The following is a 26,195-nucleotide window of genomic DNA, read 5'->3' as shown; positions in this document are numbered from 1 at the left end:
CCATCCCCTAGTGTACAGGTACACAACGACTACAGTCTGTACCCTATTTCTTGTGTAAATCTGTATAATAAAAAGAAAGGAGGTAGTGAAATGTAAATGTGGTATGTAATAGCTGGGATACGCCATAAGATTGGGTTCAGTGATATTTTGGAAAGGGCGTTCTCCGTGCAAGTTGACTCTTTTCTTGCGGATATGTGAGAATTGTGACGCATGACTATTTGTACCGTGTTGGTTGATTTAATGTATGTATGTAGAGAGTAGTATTTTGATTATGTTACATGATTATGATGACGATAATGGGAGAGAATGAGACACAGTGGTGGCACATTTCCTGCTCCTCTCAAAATGCACTAACGGGGCCGCCGATTTTAACGTCTCTAACCGACGATCGGATAACCATCAACAGTGTCACATGTCCTCATCTCGTGAGACACTGCCGATAATACAGGACTTGGCGCAGAGAATGACGTTGATGCACTTTACGCCACCATTTCTCCTCGCCTTCACTGCCAAATACAAGCAGTAAAAATTTCATCCATTCGATTTGAACCGGGCTGCCTCAGAGTTCAGCCCACTGCAAAGGCGTGCGGTAACGACACCCCCCCCCCCCTCTCCACTGTTTTTCTCCCATTTTTTCCGTCAGATTTGGTCTGGACGGACGTCACATGACACCCTTTCAAGTTCATGGTTGAATATTTCACTCAGTTGTTTTTATTTTTTCTTCTTTTCTTTAATTACAGAATGCAGCCCTCTCTCTGACCAAACACGCTGAGATACCGTGCCGGCGATATCTCGGTTCTCGGTTACGGAGGAGTTCTTAAACAGGTACTAAATGAAGACTACAGTGTGGCAACTGTAATAAGAGAACAAAGTTCATGTCTGTGGCACTGCAGGTCGCGGTAAAGTACGTTTCTGAAAGTACCACTACAAATAACGAAACGAACAACAACATGAAAAACATTTCTATTGTATTTCAGATAAATATAACATTAAGTGAACTTTTTCAGAAGAGCAAATACGCAAGATCCTGAACGAGCAATGAATGGAGCACAACCCATGCAGATTAGAGTGTCAGTACTGAACGATACTTGTATCTCAGAGAAACAATATGATCAAGTGAAGAAAATGCATTGCGTAGAAGACTGACGCCGCCAGGTGTTATCTAGACTACCAACAGCATTACAGACAATGTACAGGACTGACCGTTTTGTCGTGTAGCAGCTGCACGCGGCAGTCGAGGGTGGCCGTCTGTCCGATCCGTACGCTGACGTTGCCCGCCTCCGAGCTCTCCACGTGGGGCCCCCAGTCGTGTTGGTGGTGGTGGTGGTGGTGGTGCAGCTGCTGGGGCCACGTCGTGGGGTCTGCACACACAGCACACAGGTTCTGCGAATCACATTTGTGTCTACACTGCTGGTGAATAAGATGGCAGGACTTGGAAGGAGAGAATACATAATTAAATTTGTAGTTATCTTGGGGATGTTACACACAGCTGATACCTCTGGCCGGTAAAATGCCTCCAACCCAGTGAACATTAACAATAAGTAAGCTTGGATGACAGAAGTGGATGTGGCATTCAATGCTGCTTCAGCTAATTGCCACAGGTAATCAATAGTACTGACTGCCGATTGAGGGACGTATGAGTACCTCTACAACTGTTAACGAGTTGTTTTCAATGCGTGATTGATCAGCAGAACGTGCTTCCCCAACTAACAGTTCTACAATATCCGTATGTAAGATAGGTCAGATCATTACTGCCACAGATACTGGCCGTAACACGTAAGAATCTTAATGGCTCCTGGCATAATTATTAGCTGTGTGAATCAATGACGTTCGTATTGCGTACGCCACGGTTGTCCTCACCATGACGCCAGATACTGGAATTGTATGACGACGATGAATGCCATCTGGCAACGTGTGTACTAATTTAATCTTGTGTACTCGATAGATCCACAGAGATGCTCGACGCCCAACTGGGACTCAGCTGCAAAGGCGACGTGTTTTGTCCAGTGTAGTTGTGCGGACAGCACGGCACGCACGCCTCTCTTTGATTCCACCAGAAAGGGAGCCACAAATAAGACCGCTGTGCTGACAGTTCATGGCGCTCCAGGTGTCGCTTGACTGGCCGTGCGGATCACGGGCGTCACCAGCAGTAAATTATTTTGGGGTGGGGGGGATGGAGGAAATCAATAGATAGGGTATAGATCACAAGGGGTCTACACGAGAGATTCCCTTCAAAATAATCGAAAAAATTACGACCTATATTTCCTCACTGTACTCAGTGGAAACAATACATCAGCTTCTTGCATAGTGTTAATGACAATGAAAATCATTGAATCGGCTGTTACCACGAAATGGTGAAACATTTCGAAACGGCAATAGTACTAATTTCATTCTGTATGTGGAATCTTTGATTGTGCAAAATTCGGTTGAGTGAAGCAGTAACAGATAAAGACCTCTAGATTTTTTAATAATTTATTAGTATGATCATTGAAACCAGTGAGAAAGTGAAAATAATCCTCCAGAAAACCAGATGTCTTTCGTAGTTTTAGATACAGACCTACGCTTTTAAACGCGAAGAACTTTGAAAACATATTGCTTTACAAGAATGCCCTCCCAAAACAGACTGCATAGTTTTCTTTTCCTGAGTAACGCAGGCGAAGCTGTGACGGATAAGTTGCTAGTTTATTATTGACTTTCATGTGGGGAAGGATCAAGGGAGAATAACGTCTATTGAACATAATTGGCTACATGCTTTATGTAGTTCTGTTTAAAAAACGGCTGGTGAACTCGTATAAACTAGGTATTGTACTACACTGTAGTTGTAAAATTGAGTAAATTGGAATACACTTTGTAGTAAGTATTTTCTTACCATTCCTTTACTTTTCTAAAAATTGACGATATTATTTGGGAGCCTTTGACTCTCTTCGTAGCAACTCCTCTTGTCGCAGGCACTGACTATAAATCTGTTATTATACCAACCGAACTGTAAGAAATCGTCGCGTAGTGTTCGATTGTTAGCCGTATGTCCCCTAGACATCCCTCCAACAAACTTGAAGCAAAACCTGGCAGAGTCTTGCTTGTCTACCCTACTCCTTTATCACTCATAGTCGTACCAACACAATTCATTAAAACTTAAAATACAGTCTTGTTAGCAAGTTTCTTAATTCTTACGGCACAAGAGCTTTTAGTATGCATAATTAGTTAAGCTTGGATGTAATCGTTCAACAGTGCCATTTTTTGTCGTCTAAGAATCTAAAAATTGAAATTGCTTTTCAAAAAGTATTGTGTGTGTGTGTGTGTGTGTGTGTGTGTGTGTGTGTGTGTGTGTGTCTGGGTGGGGGGGTGGGGGGGTGGGGAATAAGACATGTCCCTCTCACCACCCGGCGGTGACACACATCGTGTGGTTAACTATTTGCTTCAAACAAGATTCGTTATATGACAAAGCCGATCGAACTATATATCTGTGCTAGCTGTAAAGGGCCGGTAACATCCTGCACTAAGTACACTATGGCCATCCCGAACCCATCGATAACATATCTATATGAAATTCTTCCTGTATGCTTGCGATTTTATCTAAGTAATTTAAGTAAGAAGTTAGATTACGTTTTTCTGAAATACACAGGAGGCATCAGCGCTAATTTTATGGTCCACTAGATTCATTCTGTGAACCCTTTGGTCTAGTCGTGGCTTCTTTATCTAGTAATCAACAAGTCCTCGACTGCGAGTTCCATTATAGCCACTGCTTAAATTCCGAGGAAAAATTAACAGCAATATGGCTTAAAACTTCATTCATAAGAGGTAGCCTTTGTTCTGCCAACGGCAGTCTCAAAGAGGACGGGAGTGGCAACAAAGATTCAGGTTACTCTCTTGCCTTTCGTGTGGGAAACTACCTTTAAAAGGCAGAAGATTCAGCAACGATCAGTAGCATGAGGATGCAGAAGGCAATTGGAACCACTGAATAAAAGGGACATATTTTGTGTCTACAGAATGTGTGGACTGCAATTGGAAAAGTATCATAATGATCTCTCCATTGGCAAAAGATTCCGGTCTAGTCCCCGGCTTGGAACTCCGTAGTAGGCTGCCAACGGAGAGGGGACCATGAGAAAAAGGTAGCGTAATCGACGAAAGAACAACGCCCTACGAATCGGAGTGTAGAATGCCACATGCTCGAAATTGGTAGGGGAGCTAGAAAATCTGAAAAGGGAAATGCTAAGGTTCGATCTAGATGTAGTGCGCGTTAGTGAAGTGAAATGGGAAGCAAATAATTTCCTGTCAGACCATTATAGGGTAATATCAACAACAGCAAAAATGGTATAAGGGTAGTAGGATTCTCTATGAACAGGAAGGCAGGGCAGGTTGTTCTCATCAGAATCGACAGCAAACCAACACCGACAACAATAGTTCAGACATACAATAGAAGAAGAGATACGGTATACGAGGATAATGAACAGGTAAATTCAAAACATATAGGGAGGTGAAATTGTAGTAGTCATGCAGGATTGTAAAGTGGTTGTAGGGAAAGGAGTAGAAGAAGCAACTACGGGAGAATATGTGCTTTGTAGTGGGAATGAGAGAGGTGAAGGACTTGAGTACTGCCGCAAGTTTCAGCAAGTAAATGTGAATACTTTGTTCAAGAATGACAGGAGGAGGACGTATACTTGGAAATGGCCGGGAGACACGGGAAGATTAGGTTACTTGATGGTCAGGCAGAGATTCCTAAATCAGATACTGGACTGCAGGAGCAGATATAGACTCTGATCACAATTTAGTTATGATGAGAGTGAGATGAAGTTTAAGAGACTAGACATGATAAATCAGTGCGAAAAGAAGTCGCATGTGGAAGTGGTAGGGAATCAAGAGATACAACTGAGTTTTCCTGATGTTGTAGATAATGAGAAAAATGTAGCTCAATAGGCGGTTCAGTTGAAGAAGAATAGGCACCTCAAAAACGGGCAATGACAGAAACTGGATATAAGAACGGAAGTACAAAGAAGTTAACTGCGAAGAAACAATTCGTAACAGAAGAAGTACTTCAGATGATCGAATTTTCCCAGCAAAAAAATTTTGTAGGCTACTCCATTTAAGCCAATAAGAAGCTACTTTATTAATTTTTTTCGCATTTTCAACAGTAAACAAAATAATTTCTTAGAAGTTTGTACTGGCTGGAAGCCTGTGTACGACAATATCAAATGTAAAGAAAAACTTTTTAGTTTTACTGCAAATGGACTGCAGTATTAGAGAGAAATGTTTAGCTATAACTGATTAACTTTCGTGATTATTCGATTTGCCGTTTTGCATACCGCTTGCATACATAAAAACTGTGGTTTTTATGCCCTATTATTATGCTGTCACATTCACATAGAGGGTATCACTTCATCCCCTCTCCCCTTCTCGCGTATAATTACAATCGTTCTTCCTTATTCCCCTACTTTATGATGCCCATGTTTACAAGTAAGACTTTTAGCAATAGTGCACATATCATGTGGGTTCTAGTACACATTGTAAGACGTCGTGGTCTCCTGACCTTCATTGCTTACATATTCCGCCCTCACAATCATATTCCGCACTTCAAGACGCTTCATTCGAACCCAGACTCGATAAGCTAAAGTCAATGTTGTATGAATTAATGTAAACGATATGCAAATAACAAGTAAATCGTAAGTGCACACCAAGATTGAAATACTCAAGGGTGGCATACACACACACATTCAAGACACGACGATCACAAAAGCTTTTAGTTCAGGAGAGGCAAACCACACACGAGGAGGCCGGTCCCTTCAGAGAATGAGTCAACCTATCTATGTAAGCCGGCGACCGCCCATAGAGCAGACAGCGTTTGCCTGAGTGAAAGGGAGAACGACCCCGTGTTCGGCTTAAAAGCAAATTCCGCTACATTTTGTGGGAGCGCCCATCCTATGCATTCTTTCGAAACATAGCACGCAGTTACAGAGGTTTTCACAGGGAAACAGCAAACGCCAAACGCCAATGCTACAGATTTCCGGATTGGTCGCCTAAAACGAAACGTCATTCTCCCATTTTAGAAGAGCAATGCTGACTGACAGACGATATTCCTGATGCCTTGAGCTGAAGGAGTAATGGAAGAGACCGAAAGATATACCCCTTCACGTCTGGTGTGGGGAGGCGCCATTCCATTGTAGCTCTTGTAGCGAGAACATGTAACAAGAGCCTGTGCGCCCGTATGTGTACTCAAAGAGCAAGGAACAAGTCTCTACTCAGTACTTCACTGGGAGAGCACCTTTGTCAAGAACGAATCAGAGTGCGACTCTATATTGAGTCCTTACCATTAAGCGTTGTTCACTGTGTTGGCTGACACACTTATTGTGCGGTGTGAATGGACAGAGGTGTAGTTAAACGCCTGCGAGCGAATTTTTGAATTGCATCATGGTGGACTGGTTATCTGACCAGTGTACCACGCCAATAGTTAGACTAGGGGCGAATAGGTGTCCTTGACTTCATCAAGGTGTAGGGAGAGTTTGATTGGCGAAGGTCAATCCAGATAGAACGAGAGTTATCTTATTTGTCTGCAGCAAGCAGCACAGACAGCAGTCATCGCAGCTTATGATATTGTGCACTACAGCTCTTGCGAGCCCCATATTTCCTCCACAACAGTACACTTCACTGCATTTCACACACGACAGTTCGACCATACCTAGCAACATTATAACGGATAATTATTCATGTTGAGTAGGCGCAGCTCTCAGCCATTTTGCCAAGTCAATCACAATCTTAAACTTTGTATAGAAACTTCATTAGCGAATCCTATCCTTAAGAGGTAACTTCACATTCCGAAAAGAACCCAGGAATAACTTGTCCAGTTCATAACTAAAAGTGCCATTATGATTTCTCAGAATGTTTGCAAAAAAATAATAATTTTCGTTAGTTTCATGTTTTTCTTACACTAACTAGCACTACTCCAGTACCCAAGTACCCCACTATTTACATAAGAAACTTTGTGAATTTTTGTGTCATTTCTTTACAGCGGATGACACCAGAAGATATTTATTGCTGAAAGTTTTTCAGGCATTTCTCTTTAGAACGTTAGGAACGTCTGTCTGACATCTGTAGTACTGTGGGAGGTGGAAATTGCATCTTGCAGGAGCCACAGGGGAAAGAGTACATATCAGATTAATCCGTTGCACAGAATGACAGAATAGCACCCACACGTTTGCTCACAACATATATTTGTAACTCATGCTTTTCCGACATTTACATCTAATAATTCTGTCGAGTTAGCTACTCACTTGTGCTTGTCTAGGCGTGAGGCTGTTTGTTTTGAATTAAAGTGTTACACTAAACCCGGGTCAAATTTGTTTTTCTTAGGTCATCTAATGCTACCCTGACACAAACATGGCACGTTTTTATGTAATCAGAACCAATAAGACTTAACTGATTTTTTGATGTGATAGTAATTGTTGGTGTTTCCTTTAGTTTCATGTGCATGATCCCTGTGGTAACGTGCTTCCTGTTTGCATAGATATACTGTTTTTACTGCGTTACCCAGTTGTTAATCATATCATCTCGTCAGCAAATATCGTACTCAAATCTACGTGTTTCCTGTACACACGAATTTCACTGTTCCAGTACACCACCTGTTTGGTAATTATTTCTGCATCATGTATTGTGCTGAAGTCACAGGATGGAAGTCACATGTTCATGTAGTACAGATAATAGATACAAAAATGTTTTTAGGTAGCTTAGCTAGTTAGTGTCGTTTTAAACTGTTGTTTTGTAAGCCATGTTTAGAGAATCTAAATATTACGTTACACGTAGATTTCACAGTTGAAACTTGAGCGCAGTGCCTTGGCCAAACACTGGTTTACTCTCACAGTTGTAGCACAGTGTGGGCTGTTGTCACATGGTTTTTCTACTACTGTTACTAATATGTTTTCCGTGTCTCTTGATGTTGTTTCCACAGAGGCTTATTGTTATATGTTTTCCATGCACATTATCATATAAGAAGTAAGGGAAACTAACCTGCGTATTCTTGGTTTTATATATCACGATCTTTACTGCTTCAGAGGTCGATAACTGTTTTCCTTTTTTATAGTAGGTGTCATACACGCTAGTGCTTTAATGATTTGTGTTTTTCCTTGATAAACGTACAACAATAACGTCGGTTTTTAGCGTAATTGTGGTACAAGCGTAATTGTGGTACAAGCGTTTGTGCTATAGATAGTTAGATTAATTTATGGATCACCAAGCGGACTTGTTACAATTTACTTATGTCCCTGTGCATTCAACGTATTCCTGTCTTTATTTATCTATTTGGGTACCATTTAATCTTGAGTCAATTATTTTTGTCTGCAAATGGATGCATGCATTGTGTGCAAGTGTTTGAAAATCCTGGCCTGTTCGTACGCCAAGTTGTTGTCGGTAATAATGTGCCGCTACTCACTGATGAACTGTCATTTCCATCTCTCTGGTTACAGCTTCTTACAGCCTATAAACTTGTGCCAGTTCCAGGTGTCATGATCATATTTGATACTGTTGGGTGCCCATGGCTTTATGATATATATGTTTACCCTACACTTGAAGTGTGTTACATGATATTTCCAAAAAGTTTCCCTCCCTATTTGTATGACCCAATTTCCAAATTAGTTTGTTTTAATTTTTGGATTTTTTAAAGTATTTTGAAAAATGTCTGAAACAGTTTTTTCAAGACTGTGTACAAATTTGTAAAAACATTTGTAACTGTACTAACATTTCTTTATAATTTTTTGTAATTGTAAATTTTAATGATTATGACGTGTATAGGCACAGATATGTGTACCCAGCACACTAGTTGCTTTCTCCCAGAATATTCTCTGGTGATCTGGGTGTCTCCCCTTTACATCATCGGCATGGGCCTTCGGAGTAATAGGCCCAGGCGAATACCTTTGATAACTGCAAGACATAAAGCTTTAAGCCTCGCCTGCGCCCGTGCACACCGACATTGTTCTGCTGATGACTGGAAACATGTCTTCAGCAATTACAAGAGGACAATGCCACATCCCACACGTCCAGAACTTCTAAAGAGTGGCTCCAGAAACACTCTTCTGTTTTTAAACACTTCCGCTGGCTACCGAACTTCCCAGACATAAACATTATTGAGCATATCTGGAATGTCTTGCAGCGTGCTATTCAGAAGAGGTCTCCTCCCCCTCGTACTCTTACGGATTTATGGACAGCCTTGCAGGATTCATGGTGTCAATTATCTCCAGCAATACTTCAGACGACAGTCGTGTCTATGCCACATCGTGTTGCGGCACGTCTGCGTTTTCGCGGGGGCCTACACCATATTGGGCAGGTGTACATGTTTCTTTGGCTCTTCAGGGTGTATACACTTATACAAAAAAATGCCGTATTGAAAGTCAGAAAGAATCTTCACAGTACGATTCTTGACCTTATGTGTCCAGATAGTTTTCAACGTTCTCAAATGCTTCATACTCTTCTGTTCTGGTTTTCCCACAGTCCATGAATCCCTACCGTACAGTGCTGTGCTCCAAACTTAGTTGTTCAGAAAATTCTTCCTCTAATGTTGGTGTATAATAATGTTGTAAGAATAGGTATGCCTTCCTGCAAGTACACAAAATATTGATTTAAAACACCAAATAGGTGTCATCACAGTTGTGGCATCCTTAGTGCATCTTTTTATTTTATTTTCCTGAAATACGTACGTGCGAAATGTGTTTAGGTTAGGAAGTATGTTACATAGGATTTTGTTGTTATGTTAATCATACAGGGCCAACGGCCTTGGTGACCGTCCGATCTGCCGAGCTCTGTTGGTACGTGGGGTGCACTCAGTCCTTGTGAAGCAGCCTGAGGAGCTACTTGATTGAGATGTAGCATCTCCACTCACGAAAACTGACAACGGCCGGGAGAGTGATGTGCTGACCACATGCCCCTCCATATCTGCATCCAGTGACGCTAACACACTGAGGTTGACCGGGGGGTCGGTCAGTACCGGGTTGGGGCTTCCTTGGCCTATTCGGACGGAGTTAATGACATATGCACTTTAGCTTTTATTTTGCATTACGTATGTCGTGTGGCTGCCGTCTAAAATCAGCCACACGTCTAACTTAGTGTACCATGTCGTCTGCAAACATGAGAGAATTCAGGATATCGTCTGCATTGATTTTCTTTCTTATAATCTAGTCTTTATAACATATGCTCAGGTAAAAATCGTGGCATATGTCCGTTATCGGCCTCACCATTGTAGAATTTGGCTAGGTTTGGAAAGTTTGGTTTTGTGTGCACAACGCATTTTTATTCAGTTGGGATGATATATGGACATCGATAAAAATTTTGTGAAGCTTAATTATGGAGAACTATTTCGTGTAGTTTGTTATTCATGGATTATGTTTGATATTTTGACAATATTTACTCATATTTTCAAGTGGTTCAAATGGCTCTGAGCACTATGGTACTCAACATCTGTGGTCACTAGTCCCCTAGAACTTAGAACTACTTAAACCTAACTAACCTAAGGACATCACACACATCCATGCCCGAGGCAGGATTCGAACCTGCGACCGTAGTGGTCACGCGGTACTCATATTTTCTCCTGCTAAACTGTGAATATTGCTGTGCTGGCACTTTTAAGTTAGATGTCATATATTTGCTTTGTTGAATTTGTCTATCGTGATTTAGAGTATTTTTAATCTTTCCTGCAGAGTGCTGTTTGCTTTATATGCCACATGTGTACATTGTTGCGTAATGATGTTTCAGACTCTATGTGTTACTGTGTTGTCAAGTGTCAGGATGTGCCACGTTTCCTTGTTGTTAGTGGTTTCTTCATCTGGAGTGCTCTGTGTATCCTCTGTTGTGAGGTTGTTGCTGGTGTGTTGTGGTGTGATACTGTTGTGTGTGTTCTGTGACACTCGTATAATTTTATGATTTATTTTGTAACCTATGTGCTAACCAAGATCTTCATGGATGACTCTGAAAACAAAATCTTTGAAGAAATAATAAAACCCAAACACTATAAAGTAATATACTGGTACAGCTATGTTGATGACTTAATTTGCTTGACAGATTAAAGAAATGACTAGACACTACAGGTACACAGAAACACGAATACTCCTCACACGAAAATACAATGCACCCTTGAAACTGAAGAAGACCGAAAATAAATTTGATAGACATCGCAATAGAAAACGTTGTAGATGATATGGTGTACTAATTTAGACGTGTGGCTGATTTCGAATGCCAGTCACAGGACACACAGAATGTAAAATAATAGGTAAAGTCCGTTTTCCCTATTCTCAGTTCTGCTACTTCTCATTACTTTCGTCTTTCTTCAATTTACTCCCAATCCAAATTCTGTACTCATTAGAAGGCCTTCTAATATTACATTTCGCTCTTGGTTCTTGTACATACTATACAGGGTGGGTCACTAACTATTGCCACCAAGAATAACTCCGAAAGTATGATAGGAGCTGAAAAGTTTGTGTTACAAAAGTTGCATGGGACAACGGGGGCCATAATATGACGTTTGTTTTTTCTTGCTAGGTGGGATCGCCGCAAATGTATGGAAGTCACTTTGTTTTTTTTTTTTTTTTTTTTTTTTTTTTTACATGGGATGCTATAGTTTGGTACTTATTTTCTGATAGCGGCTATGGAGACGAATCCAATGTTGTGTAGCAGTAAGGTCTTTGAAAGTCAACGAAGATCCCAAAGGTGGCATGAACGTCCATTTACAGAAGGTGTTCGAAGTGATGACCATTAGTATCAATGCAGTGCTGCAGTATACGTATCATGGATTGTGTGGTATTCCTTATCACATCGGCACTTATCGAATCACATGCTCTGACAATTCTTCAGGTGTTGTTGGAACGTGTTTATAAACAATGTCTTTTACGAATCCCCACAAGAAAAATCCAGAGATGTCAAGTCTGGCGAACGAGCCGCCCACGATACAACTCCTCCGCGTCCAAAGCAACGATTTGCGAACTGTCTCTGAAACTCATTTCTAGCTATGAGCGAAAGATGTGCCGGACACACATCGCGTTGAACCCACATTGTGTTCCTTGTTCCTAAAGGTATTTCTTCCAATAATATAACTAATGGTTCTTGCAGGAATGTGGTGTACTTTCTACCATTAAGATATCCTTCGATGAACTAGGGGCCTATAATTTTGTCCTCAAGTATCCCACACCATACATTGACCGACTACGGTTTTTGGTGTGCAGCTTGCCGCAGCCAACATGGATCTCCAGTTACCCAATAATTTCGTGTTATGGAAATTAACATTTTCATGGTCGTGAATGTAGCCTCGTCAGTAAATACAATCAAACTAATAAATGTTTCATCTCTCTGAATCTGAAGCTGAACCCATCAGCAGAATTCGATGCGACACATACAATACGTACCAGTTAATTCTTGGTGGAAACTGATACGGTAAGGGTGATATTTATGGCGATGCAGAACACGAATAATACTACTCTCGCTCATGCTAGATTTCCTGGTGATTGATGTGAAATGACACGAGGATCTCAAACCACAGTGGCAAGAGCACCAATTTCCGTTTCCTCGTCAGTAACTTTCCTTTGCCGTATATGTTTCCGATGCGTTAAAGATCCAGTTGTTCTCAATTTATCATACAGATATTGACATGTACGAAGTATAGGATGTATCTTGAGGATATCTTACGAAGTGTAGGATGTATCTTGAGGATATCTTCCAGCGTATAAGTCTCTAACTCTCACTGAATTTCGTTGGAATTCTCCGTAAATGAGAAGCATATCGACTTGTTTTTCGAAGGAATACATCATTCACATTCTCTTGATTCGACGATACTGGTGTTACCGTTCCTGTTAGTGTTGGACTGCGAAACTGTCGAATGGTGTTTACATGTCAATGGCAAGCTAGATGGATACGCCGTATTCGGCGAATATTTTCTATTTGCACGATATACGAGAAAGAATTGTCAGTGCATGTGCTTCGATAAGTGCCGAAGTGATAAGGTTCAAATGGCTCTGAGCACTATGGGACTTAACTTCTGAGGTCATCAGACCCCTAGAACCTAGAACTACTTAAACCTATGTAACCTAAGGACATCACACACACCCATGCCCGAGGCAGGATTCGAACTTGCGACCGTAGCGGTCGCACTATTCCAGACTGTAACGCCTAGAACCGCTCGGCCACTCCGGCCGGCAAGTGATAAGGAATGCCACTCAATTCGTGATAAGAAGATTGCAGAACTACATTGATACCAATTGTCATCACTTCGAACACCTTCTGTAAATGGACATTCATGCCACCTTTTTTACAAACGTTGACCTTCAAAGACCTTAGGTGTTCGTCTCGATAGCCGCTATCAGAAAATAAGTACCGAACTATAGCACCCATTAAAAAAAAAAAAAAAGTTGACCTTCATGTCTCTGAGGCGACCCCACCTAGCAAGAAAAAAGCCAACGTCAAATTATAGCCCCCTCTGTCCCCAGCAACTTTTATCCTACAAATTTCTCAGCTAATATCGTACTTTCGAAGTTATTCTATGTGGCAGTAGTCAGCGACTCACACTGTGTTTCCCGTCCTTCACTATAGCGTACTCCTATTTTTCTCAGGATGTCGAACATCTTGCACCATTTTACAACGCTGAACGCTTTTTTCAGGTCGAGAAAGCAAATGAACGTGGCTTGATTTTTCTCCAGTTTTGTTTCCATTATCAGGCACAAAAGTCCGATATCCTTTATCATCCATCACTTTATATTGAGAACAAGCTGTCTTACGAATTTTATCACCATAATGGAATATTTATTCGCTAGCTGTATTTATATGAGCAGTCATGGCCCGTATGCATGTACAGTGTGTCCGTGCTACATGGGAAAGTGTTGCAAATGAAGCACTCCGGAAATATTATATTGTATTCTTCAGTCTGTAGAATTACGAATTCGTGGCTTGTAGGGGGTCCGTAGGCTTAGTTCGCTTATGAAGAAGACTGGATACTATGTCTTGGGTACAGTTGGCAATACTGTGTCCGTTACAAGCAGTTTGTTGCAATATTCCTTGACATTGTGTGACATTAGGTGTAATCCCACACTGCCGCTTAGTGGAACAAATGAGTGTAAAGGCCATTGTACCAGCTTTTGGATTCAGTCCTGGCTGACAACCAAAGACCTCGTTCTGAACAGGCGTTAGGGTCAAATGTGGAGGCATCTCTAGGAACTGATGTACAGCTGCTGCTATTCATAACATACGTGTACTCCGTGTGTACCAGAACTCCACCGACAAAGTTTGTAAGAACGTTCAGTGGAATGTTGTGACTGTTTTTGTATAAGGGACCTGTGGTCTCCTGTACTTCGTCGCACAGTAATAATGTAACTGTGATTTATTCATTTTGTCACACCAGTTCCCTCTTTGTCTGCCAAAATATTTTCACAGCAGTGAATTTGGGTGCGTCAAATCAATGTTCACCTCGTTTAGCCTATATACACTCCTGGAAATTGAAATAAGAACACCGTGAATTCATTGTCCCAGGAAGGGGAAACTTTATTGACACATTCCTGGGGTCAGATACATCACATGATCACACTGACAGAACCACAGGCACATAGACACAGGCAACAGAGCATGCACAATGTCGGCACTAGTACAGTGTATATCCACCTTTCGCAGCAATGCAGGCTGCTATTCTCCCATGGAGACGATCGTAGAGATGCTGGGTGTAGTCCTGTGGAACGGCTTGCCATGCCATTTCCACCTGGCGCCTCAGTTGGACCAGCGTTCGTGCTGGACGTGCAGACCGCGTGAGACGACGCTTCATCCAGTCCCAAACATGCTCAATGGGGGACAGATCCGGAGATCTTGCTGGCCAGGGTAGTTGACTTACACCTTCTAGAGCACGTTGGGTGGCACGGGATACATGCGGACGTGCATTGTCCTGTTGGAACAGCAAGTTCCCTTGCCGGTCTAGGAACGGTAGAACGATGGGTTCGATGACGGTTTGGATGTACCGTGCACTATTCAGTGTCCCCTCGACGATCACCAGTGGTGTACGGCCAGTGTAGGAGATCGCTCCCCACACCATGATGCCGGGTGTTGGCCCTGTGTGCCTCGGTCGTATGCAGTCCTGATTGTGTTGCTCACCTGAACGGCGCCAAACACGCATACGACCATCATGGGCACCAAGGCAGAAGCGACTCTCATCGCTGAAGACGACACGTCTCCATTCGTCCCTCCATTCACGCCTGTCGCGACACCACTGGAGGCGGGCTGCACGATGTTGGGGCGTGAGCGGAAGACGGCCTAACGGTGTGCGGGACCGTAGCCCAGCTTCATGGAGACGGTTGCGAATGGTCCTCGCCGATACCCCAGGAGCAACAGTGTCCCTAATTTGCTGGGAAGTGGCGGTGCGGTCCCCTACGGCACTGCGTACGATCCTACGGTCTTGGCGTGCATCCGTGCGTCGCTGCGGTCCGGTCCCAGGTCGACGGGCACGTACACCTTCCGCCGACCACTGGCGACAACATCGATGTACTGTGGAGACCTCACGCCCCACGTGTTGAGCAATTCGGCGGTACGTCCACCCGGCCTCCCGCATGCCCATTATACGCCCTAGCTCAAAGTCCGTCAACTGCACATACGGATCACGTCCACGCTGTCGCGGCATGCTACCAGTGTTAAAGACTGCGATGGAGCTCCGCATGCCACGGCAAACTGGCTGACACTGACGGCGGCGGTGCACAAATGCTGCGCAGCTAGCGCCATTCGACGGCCAACACCGCGGTTCCTGGTGTGTCCGCTGTTCCGTGCGTGTGATCATTGCTTGTACAGCCCTCTCGCAGTGTCCGGAGCAAGTATGGTGGGTCTGACGCACCGGTGTCAATGTGTTCTTTTTTCCATTTTCAGGAGTGTATTTCGCATCACAATACTGGCGCGATACCTTGAGAACTTTCGAGCTTTCATACTTGTTATCATTCTTTTGTTATTTATTTATTTATTGTGTTTTAATGTTATTTATAGTTATGAAGCCAATTTTCGTATTGTTTTTCAAAATGTCGAATTTACCAGAAGTCCGAACTACCTCTTTCATGAGGGTGAAATTTACTTTCTTATCTTCGTTACCTTCTGTTCGTTATAGCAATTTCATTGCATATACGATCCTTTATTTTCGGTCATTTTCACGTTGGTTAAATTTTTTGTTAGAATCTGAGTTGTCCGGTGGCAGCACTTCGTCTTGTGTACATCATCTTCACAACAAAAAGTTAAATTTGTTGATACATATTCGACGCTTTAACACTTAAAAAAATCATGGCTTTTAGGAGTCCGCAAAAGAAGTCCAACATGTACCAGCTCACCATATTGCGACCCCTGTTAAATGCGCTCATATCTCGTATTTCCTCCATCACTAGCACAGTTGTGGTATATGTTATATTTACAAGGTGCTGACATTTTCATAGTCGTAGGTTACAGCACCAAAGGGACAGTAATGGAAGTGGATGGTCCGAAAAAAGGAAAATGGTACAACTGTGGTTTTCAACTTACCTCCAGTGGTTTCTAATGTCTACGTAGAGAAAACAGTAATACAGCACAAACACAGCAGAAGAGAAGTAAAAGTGAAATTAGAACGGGTAATATTCATAATATCAGAACAGATGCCATTCATAACGATTAAAAGTTTGGACAGGAGACAGAGAATACGGTTTAAGCATAAATAGGGAGAGCTTAGATCAACGAAAAGTCGTACAACAGAGAATATCGACATACTTAACATAAAAATTGAGAATGAGGCTGTAGTGACTGGGGGAGTTTTGATTCCAGCTCGATTTTCGCAGGACGTTGATGGCACCACTCAGCTTATTTACCATTTGACACCACCCATACTTGGCCCATTACTATTATTTGGACGCTGAATGTTGGATCTTCTGTTGATCCCCACATTTGGGTCTCATATGACGTGATTTATTTTCCTCTGAAGAAGTAGCTTTAAGTTACGAAACCGGCTGTGATTCCAAATAAAGGATCTTACAGATAACTGTTTGTGGTTTTCATTCCGCACAATGACAGAAATCTATCGATGAAAATTAGCTATGAGAGAAAACAAAATATTTAAATTAGATGATAAAGGCTTAGAAAGCCATTGTTAAACGTTATACGGACTAGAAAGAAGCTGCTGTAAGTTAAAGAAACGTGCACCATCTTAAATTTCAGCATTAAGAACCTGGAAGCTGTTGATACTTGGTGCTTACCAAAATTGTTAAAAATTAAAAGTAATAAAGTATGAATGAAGGAGTATTAAGCGAAGCTGAAGAAATGGGTATACGGAAACTTCTTAGCAGTCGAAAAGACACTTTAGTGAGACACCTGCTATGGAACATGTGGTGTCACCGCCAGACACCACACTTGCTAGGTGGTAGCTCAAATCGGTCGCGGTCCATTTAGTACATGTCGGACCCGCGTGTCGCCACGGTGTGATCGCAGACCGAGCGCCACCACAAGGCAGGTCTCGAGATACGGAATAGCACTCGCCCCAGTTGTACGACGACTTTGCTAGCGACTACACTGACGAAGCCTTTCTCTCATTTGCCGAGAGACAGTTAGAATAGCCTTCAGCTAAGTCAATGGCTACGACCTAGCAAGGCGCCATTAACCATTTTAAGATAGAGTCTCACTTGTATCATCAAGGAATGCTGTATTCACATGAAGGATTAAAAGTTAAGTATTAAAGCAGCTACGTACTTTTCTTGCTACCATTCATTACGTATCCTGTTTCAGACCTCTGTCTAGCCTACGTGAGATTACGCGTGCCTTCAGTGTGGCGTAGCTGTCTTGTTACGCCACAACAGAACAGAAGAACAAATCAGAGCTGGGAGCACCAGCAGGGGAAACACAATCCTTGGGATACACAAAAATCTAGGATATGGAACACATATTAAAGAGTGTGGTAGTTTCGTAGAGATGGCAAGACTAACACCAGGTTGGAAACGGCGGAAGGTGGGATCAGACCAGAAAAAAAGTTGACGACTTAAGAAATTGTACAATAATCAGATTCAGAGAGCAATGGTAAAGAAATAGCTCACCATCTTAAAAGCAATATTATTGCAAGTAACCACCGTTTTAAATTTGCGGAATGTTACACTTCGTGCTACTATACATGTATTTTTTACTGTGTTGAGAGGCAGTTTACCCCTACAGTACACGTAGCATTAACTATGGGGGGCCCCGAACTCACGAGATGGCCTGTCAAGTCACCGTGTGATAGACAGGCAGCTGTAAGTCCTGCTTGCCGATAATTTTAACGACAGTAAAAGAAAGCCTGCAATAAGCCGGTGAATAAAATTTTCCTCAGTGCTATAACACCTATAATTAGTGTAAGTGAACACGACGATTCTCTTCAACCGTTAGGAGAAAAAAGCTGTATGTCATGAGTAATTTGTGACGTACATATAATGCGTCCATATTTTGTACAAAACTCATTCTGTATGTATTTTTCTTAGCAAGGTGACTAAATTTACTGGTGGATACATGAGTAATGAAATTACTCTCCGTAATATCTTATTTTGAAATTTTTTTGAGTTCTTCTCGTTGTATGAACTATAAGAGATTCGGAAACACTTATGAAGCCCACCAGTGCCCGATGAGTGCAGGAAACCACCAGAAAGCCACACAAAGGCTGACCAACAAACCGTATCGAATGGAGGTAGGACTCGCTTTAGGAGCAGTCTTCATGCGTTACTGCACGACCGCGGCGGGTTGAGGACCTCCTTATCTGGAAGGGACCAAAACATGAGGTGACAGTCAACTGTCTGCATCACTGTGTCTGATATTTTCTTCATTACGTGAATGAAGCCAGCAAAATTAGACACTGCCAGGAGGTAGGTATTATGTGTATTATGTCAGTTGGATAATTGTTCAGATGTTAACGTGCATAGTATACCTTAATGCTTAAATTAGCGAAGTAAAATTTGATAGAACATTAACTTCACGTATTTTACGGAAGTAAAATGATTCTATATACGTATTCCTGAACAGGGACCGGGGGTAAAATGAAACCAGTCATGATTCTATTGACGCACACGCCTACCTGAATCAATGTTCCAAAGCAAGTGGAATCATATACTTGCACTAAGATGACAGTACTTGTTGAGCATCCTTCGAGGGCGTGGCTGGAAGGCACACATGTCACCATAATCCTTCCTTTCAGCACTGGGGACGCTCGTAACCACATCACGCCAACGTTTCAAGCACCGTATTTATAGGCACTCTTCTGCGCCGTATGGGACATGCTGGCATAAAGCACAAATATTTACGGTATCATTCAGGGTAGCGTAAAACGTTATAGCTTTCTTCGTCATTTTATTACGAGCACTACGTAATCACAATAGCTAGAGGTGTGTAATGATGATAATGATGTTGGCTACCACTGTTACCATATCACCAACACCGTATTATAGGTAAGTAGATAGCGATCTAGCTTGCCCAATACATCAAAAATACACATTTCTTCTATATTGCTTTGTTTCTTTGATATTTGGAAAAGAAGCACATACATTTTAATAAACGCTAACCATAGAGCAGCAGTGCGTCCCCCTTATAGCTTGCACATTTTTAGCTGCAGAGGATTTTTTTCTTTATTGTTATTTCACTCCCCAAAGTGAAGCGGGCTAGCAGCGGCACAAAACGCCGCACTTCGGCCAACAGAGGTACAGAAAAAAACATAGTCAAATGAGAAAAGAACACATAATGGTATAAAGTGATGAATAAACAAGAACAAAACAGATGAGTATGAATGGTAGATTTAAAAAAACAACTATGTAAACTATTTTGTAACATACCGGAAGTAAAATAATTCTTGGGTATCTCGACGATAATAGAGGAAAATACAGATAATATTTTTCATCATGTCTAATGCAGACAACCCTATGTAATTCGGAACTGACCGCTAGATGTCACTAAATTCGGACCTGCCGGTATAAAAGCAGGCGGAAGTAGTGTGTTGTCAGTAGAGGAACAGTAACAGCAGAGCGCTTCGGTCAGGAGAACTCAGTGTTAGATTTCAACTGAGAAAAGCTGCCCATCTCGCGTTGTTGGTGACGTGATTGTAAAATTTTAACACGAAGAATCAATCACACCAAAACCAAGGAGAGGAAGATCTCATTTGATGGAAGACAGGGACTGTTGAGCAGTGCGGAGGGCGGATGTAAAATATTGTTTGAAATCAGCCAACGGCATCACACGTGAGCTCCAGAGTGCTGCCAGCAGTTACGTTAACACGATGAGTGAGTTAAAAAGAATGGAGCCCAATGGTCGAGCAACCTCTGTAGTGAGTGCTAATCGATACTTGAGGTGGTGTATGGAGGGACACCAGTATACAATGGATGATTAGGAACGACTGATGTAGACTGTACAGTGTCGAAATAGACTGAAGTGTCTAACGTAAGAACGTTACCTGCTATCAATCGTAATGCAAACACTGAAGTACAGAGAAGGTGGTGTTACGATATGGGTGTGTAGTGGTTAGCATGTGGTCTCCTCACTGATCTTAAGAAAAGACTAAATGTGGAAGGAAATAGAATAACAAATCGAAGACAGTGACTGTACCAGAATGACAATATACATTGTCTTAAATAATATCTGTGAGGCAATGAGTGGAGGGCAAAAAACTTCCTGAAATGGACTGGCCTACCCAGAGTTCCGACCTAAACACAATGGAACACCTGTGGGATGAATTGAACGTCGACTTCGCTCCAGACCCCTGCGACCCACGCCACTAGGTTCCATTGTTTTCTGCTCTTGGGGAAGAATCAGCTGGCATTCGTATACAGACATTAAGATATCTCATCGAAAGTTACCTGAGTAGAGTCGAAGCCGCTCTAAAAGCGAACAGCAGACACACCCTATAACAATGTCCATTAACAGATTTTCGGAAACATTTGATCAGATAATGTAAGTGCGTAACATTCAGAATGGTTCGTCATTGTCGCCATCGGTCGCATCGTTTGAGTTTGGTCAGTGACGCAGGTACATAGTACCGGGTGATCAAAAAGTCAGTATAAATTTGAAAACTTAATAAACGACGGAATAATGTAGATAGAGAGGTAAAAATTGACATACATGCTTGGAATGACATGGGGTTTTATTAGAACGCGTCGTTTCGTGATCATCGTGTGCTCAACCGCCACTTTCGTCATGCTTGGCCTCCCAGGTCCCCAGACCTCAGTCCGTGCGATTATTGGATTTGGGGTTACCTAAAGTCGCAAGTGTATAGTGATCGACCGACATCGCTAGGGATGCTGAAAGACAACATCCGACGGCAATGCCTCACCATAACTCCGGACATGCTTTACAGTGCTGTTCACAACATTATTCCTCGACTACAGCTATCGTTGAGGACTGATGGTGGACATATTGGGAATTTCCTGTAAAGAACATCATCTTTGGTTTGTCTTACTTTGTTATGCTAATTATTTCTATTCCGATCACATGAAGCGCCATCTGTCGGACATTTTTTGAACGTTTGTATTTTTTTGGTTCTAATAAACCCCGCGTCATTCCAAGCATGTGTGTCAATTTGTACCTCTCTATCTACATTATTCCGTGATTTATTCAGTTTTCAAATTTATACTGACTTTTTGATCACCTGGTATATGTCAAACAAGTCGTCTACATTGGTCGAGACACATTGGCTATGAATTAAATAAAAGTTTTTTCCGATCCCCTCTTTTCTGACAACGCCCAATCTGGACAGAAGTCAGCAAACTAAGTTAAAACGTTCTAGAGAAATGAGTAAACCCTCTGGTGAACTCTGCAAATAGTGTCTAATCAGACTTACATTCCGGAGTTGTAGCAACACGGAAACCTGGTAAGCAGCAAAACTGTGATTTGACCTGAAGGCCCGTCACCCTTGAAATATGTTAGTGCAAGAGAATTGCACGCCTAATCAAACAAACTAGAATGCTGAAAATGTTCAAATGTGTTTGAATTCCTGATGTACCAAACGGCTGAGGTCATTGGTCCCTAAACTTACACATTACATAAACTAACTGAAACTGACTTATGCTAAGAACAACACACACACCCATGTCCGAGGGAGGACTCGATCCTCCGGTGGGAGGGGCCGCGCAATCCGTGACATGGCACCTCAAACCGCGCGGCCACTCCGCGCAGCTAGAATGCTGAGAATCGTTGCATCCTCTCACTTGGGAAACACAAAGGGGATAAACGAAACACTTGCTCAATTATGAATGAGGTAAATCTCATCCTTACTGAGAAAATGCATGCATTACCAGCTTTCACGAATATACGACTGTTTCTCTCTACCTCTGGGTTTCTAGAAGTATTCCCGGCAGATAGAATATTGCATGTTTGAGGTGTACTTAAAGATCAAAGTCATTTATCTTCCGATATTTTGGATGATAACCGTATAGCTGTGACAGTTGAAATCGTTCAATAAAAAGTACTTGTGATGTTATAGAAACTTTCAAGCACCATATCGTGCCCTAGATTCAACCAAAGTAGGTTTCGCTACAGCTTGTATTGATACAGTATTGTCCTACCTCCCTACTGCAGCTCTGAAGAAGACCCATAATGTAATTTCTTCGGTTTCCCTCAAAGACAGCAAAGGACAACAAAATTTTTGCAGGAAGTGGTTTGGCAAATTACCACGATCGATAGTAAATAACTTAATACTTAAAAAAAGAACACGTCAGAACAGAGCTCGGAAGGTCCAACGGTACCAACCGACTGCCGCGTCATCTTCAATCGACAGGTGTTACTGGATGCGGATGTGGAGGCTCGTGAGGTCAGTACACCGCTTTCTCGGCTGTTGCGTTTCCGTGACCGGTGCCGCTACTTCTCAGTCAAGTAGCCCCTCAATCGGCTTCACAAGGGCTGAGAGTACCTGCTTGCCAAAAGTGGTCGGCAGTCCCAGACTGTCACCTATCCAGGTGGCGCTACCCAAGCCCAACAGGGCTTGACTTCAGTGATCTGACATTCCGTGTTACCAATGAGGCAAGTCCTTTTACATCTTATCTTTTACAAATGATACAATTCAGTAGCGACGTCTATACATACAGCTTCGTCACACAAAATTTCGGCGGGATTAATTATGCTGTGATAAATGTGTCTCAAAATAAAAACACCAGTCTAAGAAGCTGGAAGTAGTATTTGTTTATATATATTTGTGCCATCTCACCTTATTCTTTGGTAGGCTATACTTTTTTGCTTCCAAACTACGTGTATACTTGGATAACATACATGGTGGCTGTATGTATGAGCATCAAGGCCAATACATTAACGAAGTATTATAATTTCGATATTCAGTGTCAGGGGTAGAATGTGACCTATTCTATAATTTTACTCAAAATATTCGAGATCTTGCTCACGAAAGTAGGCATTAGAGTGACGAAAGAAATGACGGTATAGTTTTCTCCAAAACGAGAAAAAGTGCAAGTTTTGGAAAATAACTTCGATACTTTTATTCTTCCTTCCTGTGTATTTGAAGTGTAACTATCTGATAAACAACAAATAGCTCTAAATGTGTACCCAAATGAACAAAAATCCTTTTTAAAACGACCTTGATTCGTATATACTCGTATTTTGAACCGTATCATCTTACGTATAAATTGGAAATAATATGGTAAGTCGCTGACAAGTGTTACGAATGTACTGCTAAAAGCTGTCACTTTTAAGAACAGTCTGCATTTGTAGTATTGTACCGCGAGCCATGTAGTCATGTACATATTGTCTATGACGATTACCTTTGACGACTTGCGTCATTCTTCTTTAAATCCATGATACGTATCTGTAGTTTTACAGGGCGGTTCGCCGGCCGGAGTGGCCGAGCGGTTAAAGGCGCTACAGTCTGGAACCGCAGGACCGCTACGGTCGCAGGTTCGAATCCTGCCTCGGGCATGGATGTGAGTGATGTCCTTAGGTTAGTTAGGTTTAAGTAGTTCTAAGTTCTAGGGGACTTATGACCACAGCAGTTGAGTCCCATAGTGCTCAGAGCCATTTGAACCATTTGAACAGGGCGGTTCAAACACCATCTCCCGTATGACAAATAGGGTGAACCAGAACTACACCGATAATTTCTTGGAGATGATAGTGTGCATTAAAAGAAAAATATGAGCTCAAAATTGCATACCTTACAAGCTATGAACATTTGTTCATCTTCGCTAGTGTGAGAAACATCTCATCTGCTGAACAAACGGTCACAGATCTTAAGGTATGCACGTCAGAACCCTTGTTTACTAGACATTATTTTGTAATAATGATCTGCACTACCACCACTCAAAACGCGGAAAACAAAGAGACTGCAGTAGAAGAGGTATCTTTCACAGTACACTGTCTCCTCTGGAAGTTAGTCGGGGGAGTTCTGGTTTTACCTATGTGTGCTGTAGGATAATACTTCAAATCACCCTATACAGATAGCCAACTTAATAATGAAGCTGGCGGATGTAATATAAGTACTAAAGGGCAAAAAACTTAATAACGCAGCAAATAACGTTAAGTATTCCTTAGGGTATTAAAATATCCATTGAGTTCATAGTTTATTTTAATTTCTTATCCTACGATTCCATATGTTAAATGCATTATTCATTATTATTTTTATCACTGTACTGCGTGATAAAAGGAAAAATGTTATTGTATTAGTAAGGAGATGTGATTCCAAGTTGGTGTATGGCTCACCCGTACTGTTTTGTATGGCATATTTCCCTAAATTTGCTGTGTATTAATTATTCCGTTTCCTTTATAAACTTGTTGATATTATTACTTGCATTTGACTTTCTCATTAATACCTAAGTATAACGCGTTAAGTTTGTAAATATTATTGTTACAGACTGGAACACGTTGTCTGATAAAGTTATGGAGCAGCAGTGAAGAAACTTCTCGCCGATTCACGCTACGGTGCGTGTAGTTGTGTAACTTTGTCGTTAAACCCTTCTTCATGGTACAGCCTGCGTTTACCGACATTGTTGACAAAATGAGATTCGTTAGCCAATGCAATCAGTGGAAGACGACGAGCCCCAGTTGGCTTTTTTCTTCAGAGAGCGCTACTAAATGAATGAGCTCCAGGAACTTGATGAAATTCCGTCGGCGCTCATTATCTGCGAATGGTGGCAATTTCCATTGTTTCGTGTAGCAGACAAGGAAATGAATGACTCTCGGCTCGCCTCTAATGCAGCGAGTCCGTCGCAACAGTAGGGTCGACGCAATTAACAGGAGCCATCTGCGAGTAGCGAGGCTGAAACCAAGTTTTTATATGACACTGGAACGTCTGATTGCCCTTCGTACAGCGCCTGTACAGCACCGTTGCCGAACGTTTGGCGGCCACTATGTTTTTACTAGGCTGCGCACTGGATGTTCAATTAGGGAGCGTTAGTAGCGAAAGCGCAGTCATCCAGCAAGAGAGGGACTTGGTAAAAGGTGCCCCAAGTAATATTTATAATATATGGTGAGACATCGGGTTAAAGCATATAGTGTTCCTACAGTGTTATATAAATTTGAGAGTAAATGAGCCTGCCACCAAGGTAAGTATATATCTATTACAGTGGCTGAATTAGTGACAGATTAGTCAATGATTCGATATTTTCGAATAAAAGAGAATCGACCAAAATTTCAGAGAGACATGAGCGGTTCTAGCTTTTCCTTTTGTGATATTCTTCATCCAAGTTAGAAACCACGTTTATTTAATCAGTTATTTTGAGGCATCAGCCTTCTCATCGCATTGCTATGGCTAGCCACAAATTAAATTCCTTTCTTCTGCAAAATTCTCCATCTCAAAGTAGCATATACACCGTACGTTCTCCGTCATTTGTTGCATATATTCCTATCTCAGCCTTCCCATAGAGCTGTTACCCCCTTAGCTCCTTTCAAGGTCATGGAAGTTATTTCTTATTTGAACAGAGGATGTATTTTTTCGTTCCTTCTTCTTGTCAGCGTTTTCAGTATCTTCTTTTCTCCACTCTGCGGAGAATCTCCTCATTCCCTGTCTTGTCAAACAAACTTATTTTCAGTATCCTTCTGCAATACCACATCTCACTAGGTTAGATTCTCTTCTTGTCTTGTTTTCCTAGATTCCACGATTCACCACCATATAAACGCACATTCTCAAACATTACTTTCTCAAATGACGGCCTATATTTGATGCTAGTACACTTGTTTTGTCCAAGAACGCCCTCCTTGCCTGCACTAGTCTACTTTTTATGTCCTCCTTACTTCAGCCATCATATATTTTGCTTCTAAGG

The 26,195-nt window shown here is 41.9% G+C and overlaps 1 protein-coding gene across 1 annotated transcript in view; it reads right to left on the bottom strand.

Moving 5' to 3' along the window:
* LOC124607385 overlaps nucleotides 1-26,195 on the bottom strand; it is a 445,395-nt gene that overhangs the window by 243,034 nt on the left and 176,166 nt on the right. The window contains exon 3 of the mRNA XM_047139701.1: nucleotides 1,204-1,361. Coding sequence (XP_046995657.1) covers nucleotides 1,204-1,361 — 158 coding nt within the window. The remainder of the gene's footprint in view (nucleotides 1-1,203; nucleotides 1,362-26,195) is intronic.

The sequence above is a fragment of the Schistocerca americana genome, chromosome 3, assembly GCF_021461395.2.
Source record: "Schistocerca americana isolate TAMUIC-IGC-003095 chromosome 3, iqSchAmer2.1, whole genome shotgun sequence".
NCBI classification, from domain to species: domain Eukaryota; kingdom Metazoa; phylum Arthropoda; class Insecta; order Orthoptera; family Acrididae; genus Schistocerca; species Schistocerca americana.
The sequence above is the reverse complement of the archived record's forward strand: the minus strand, read 5'-3'. Positions and strand labels throughout refer to the sequence as shown.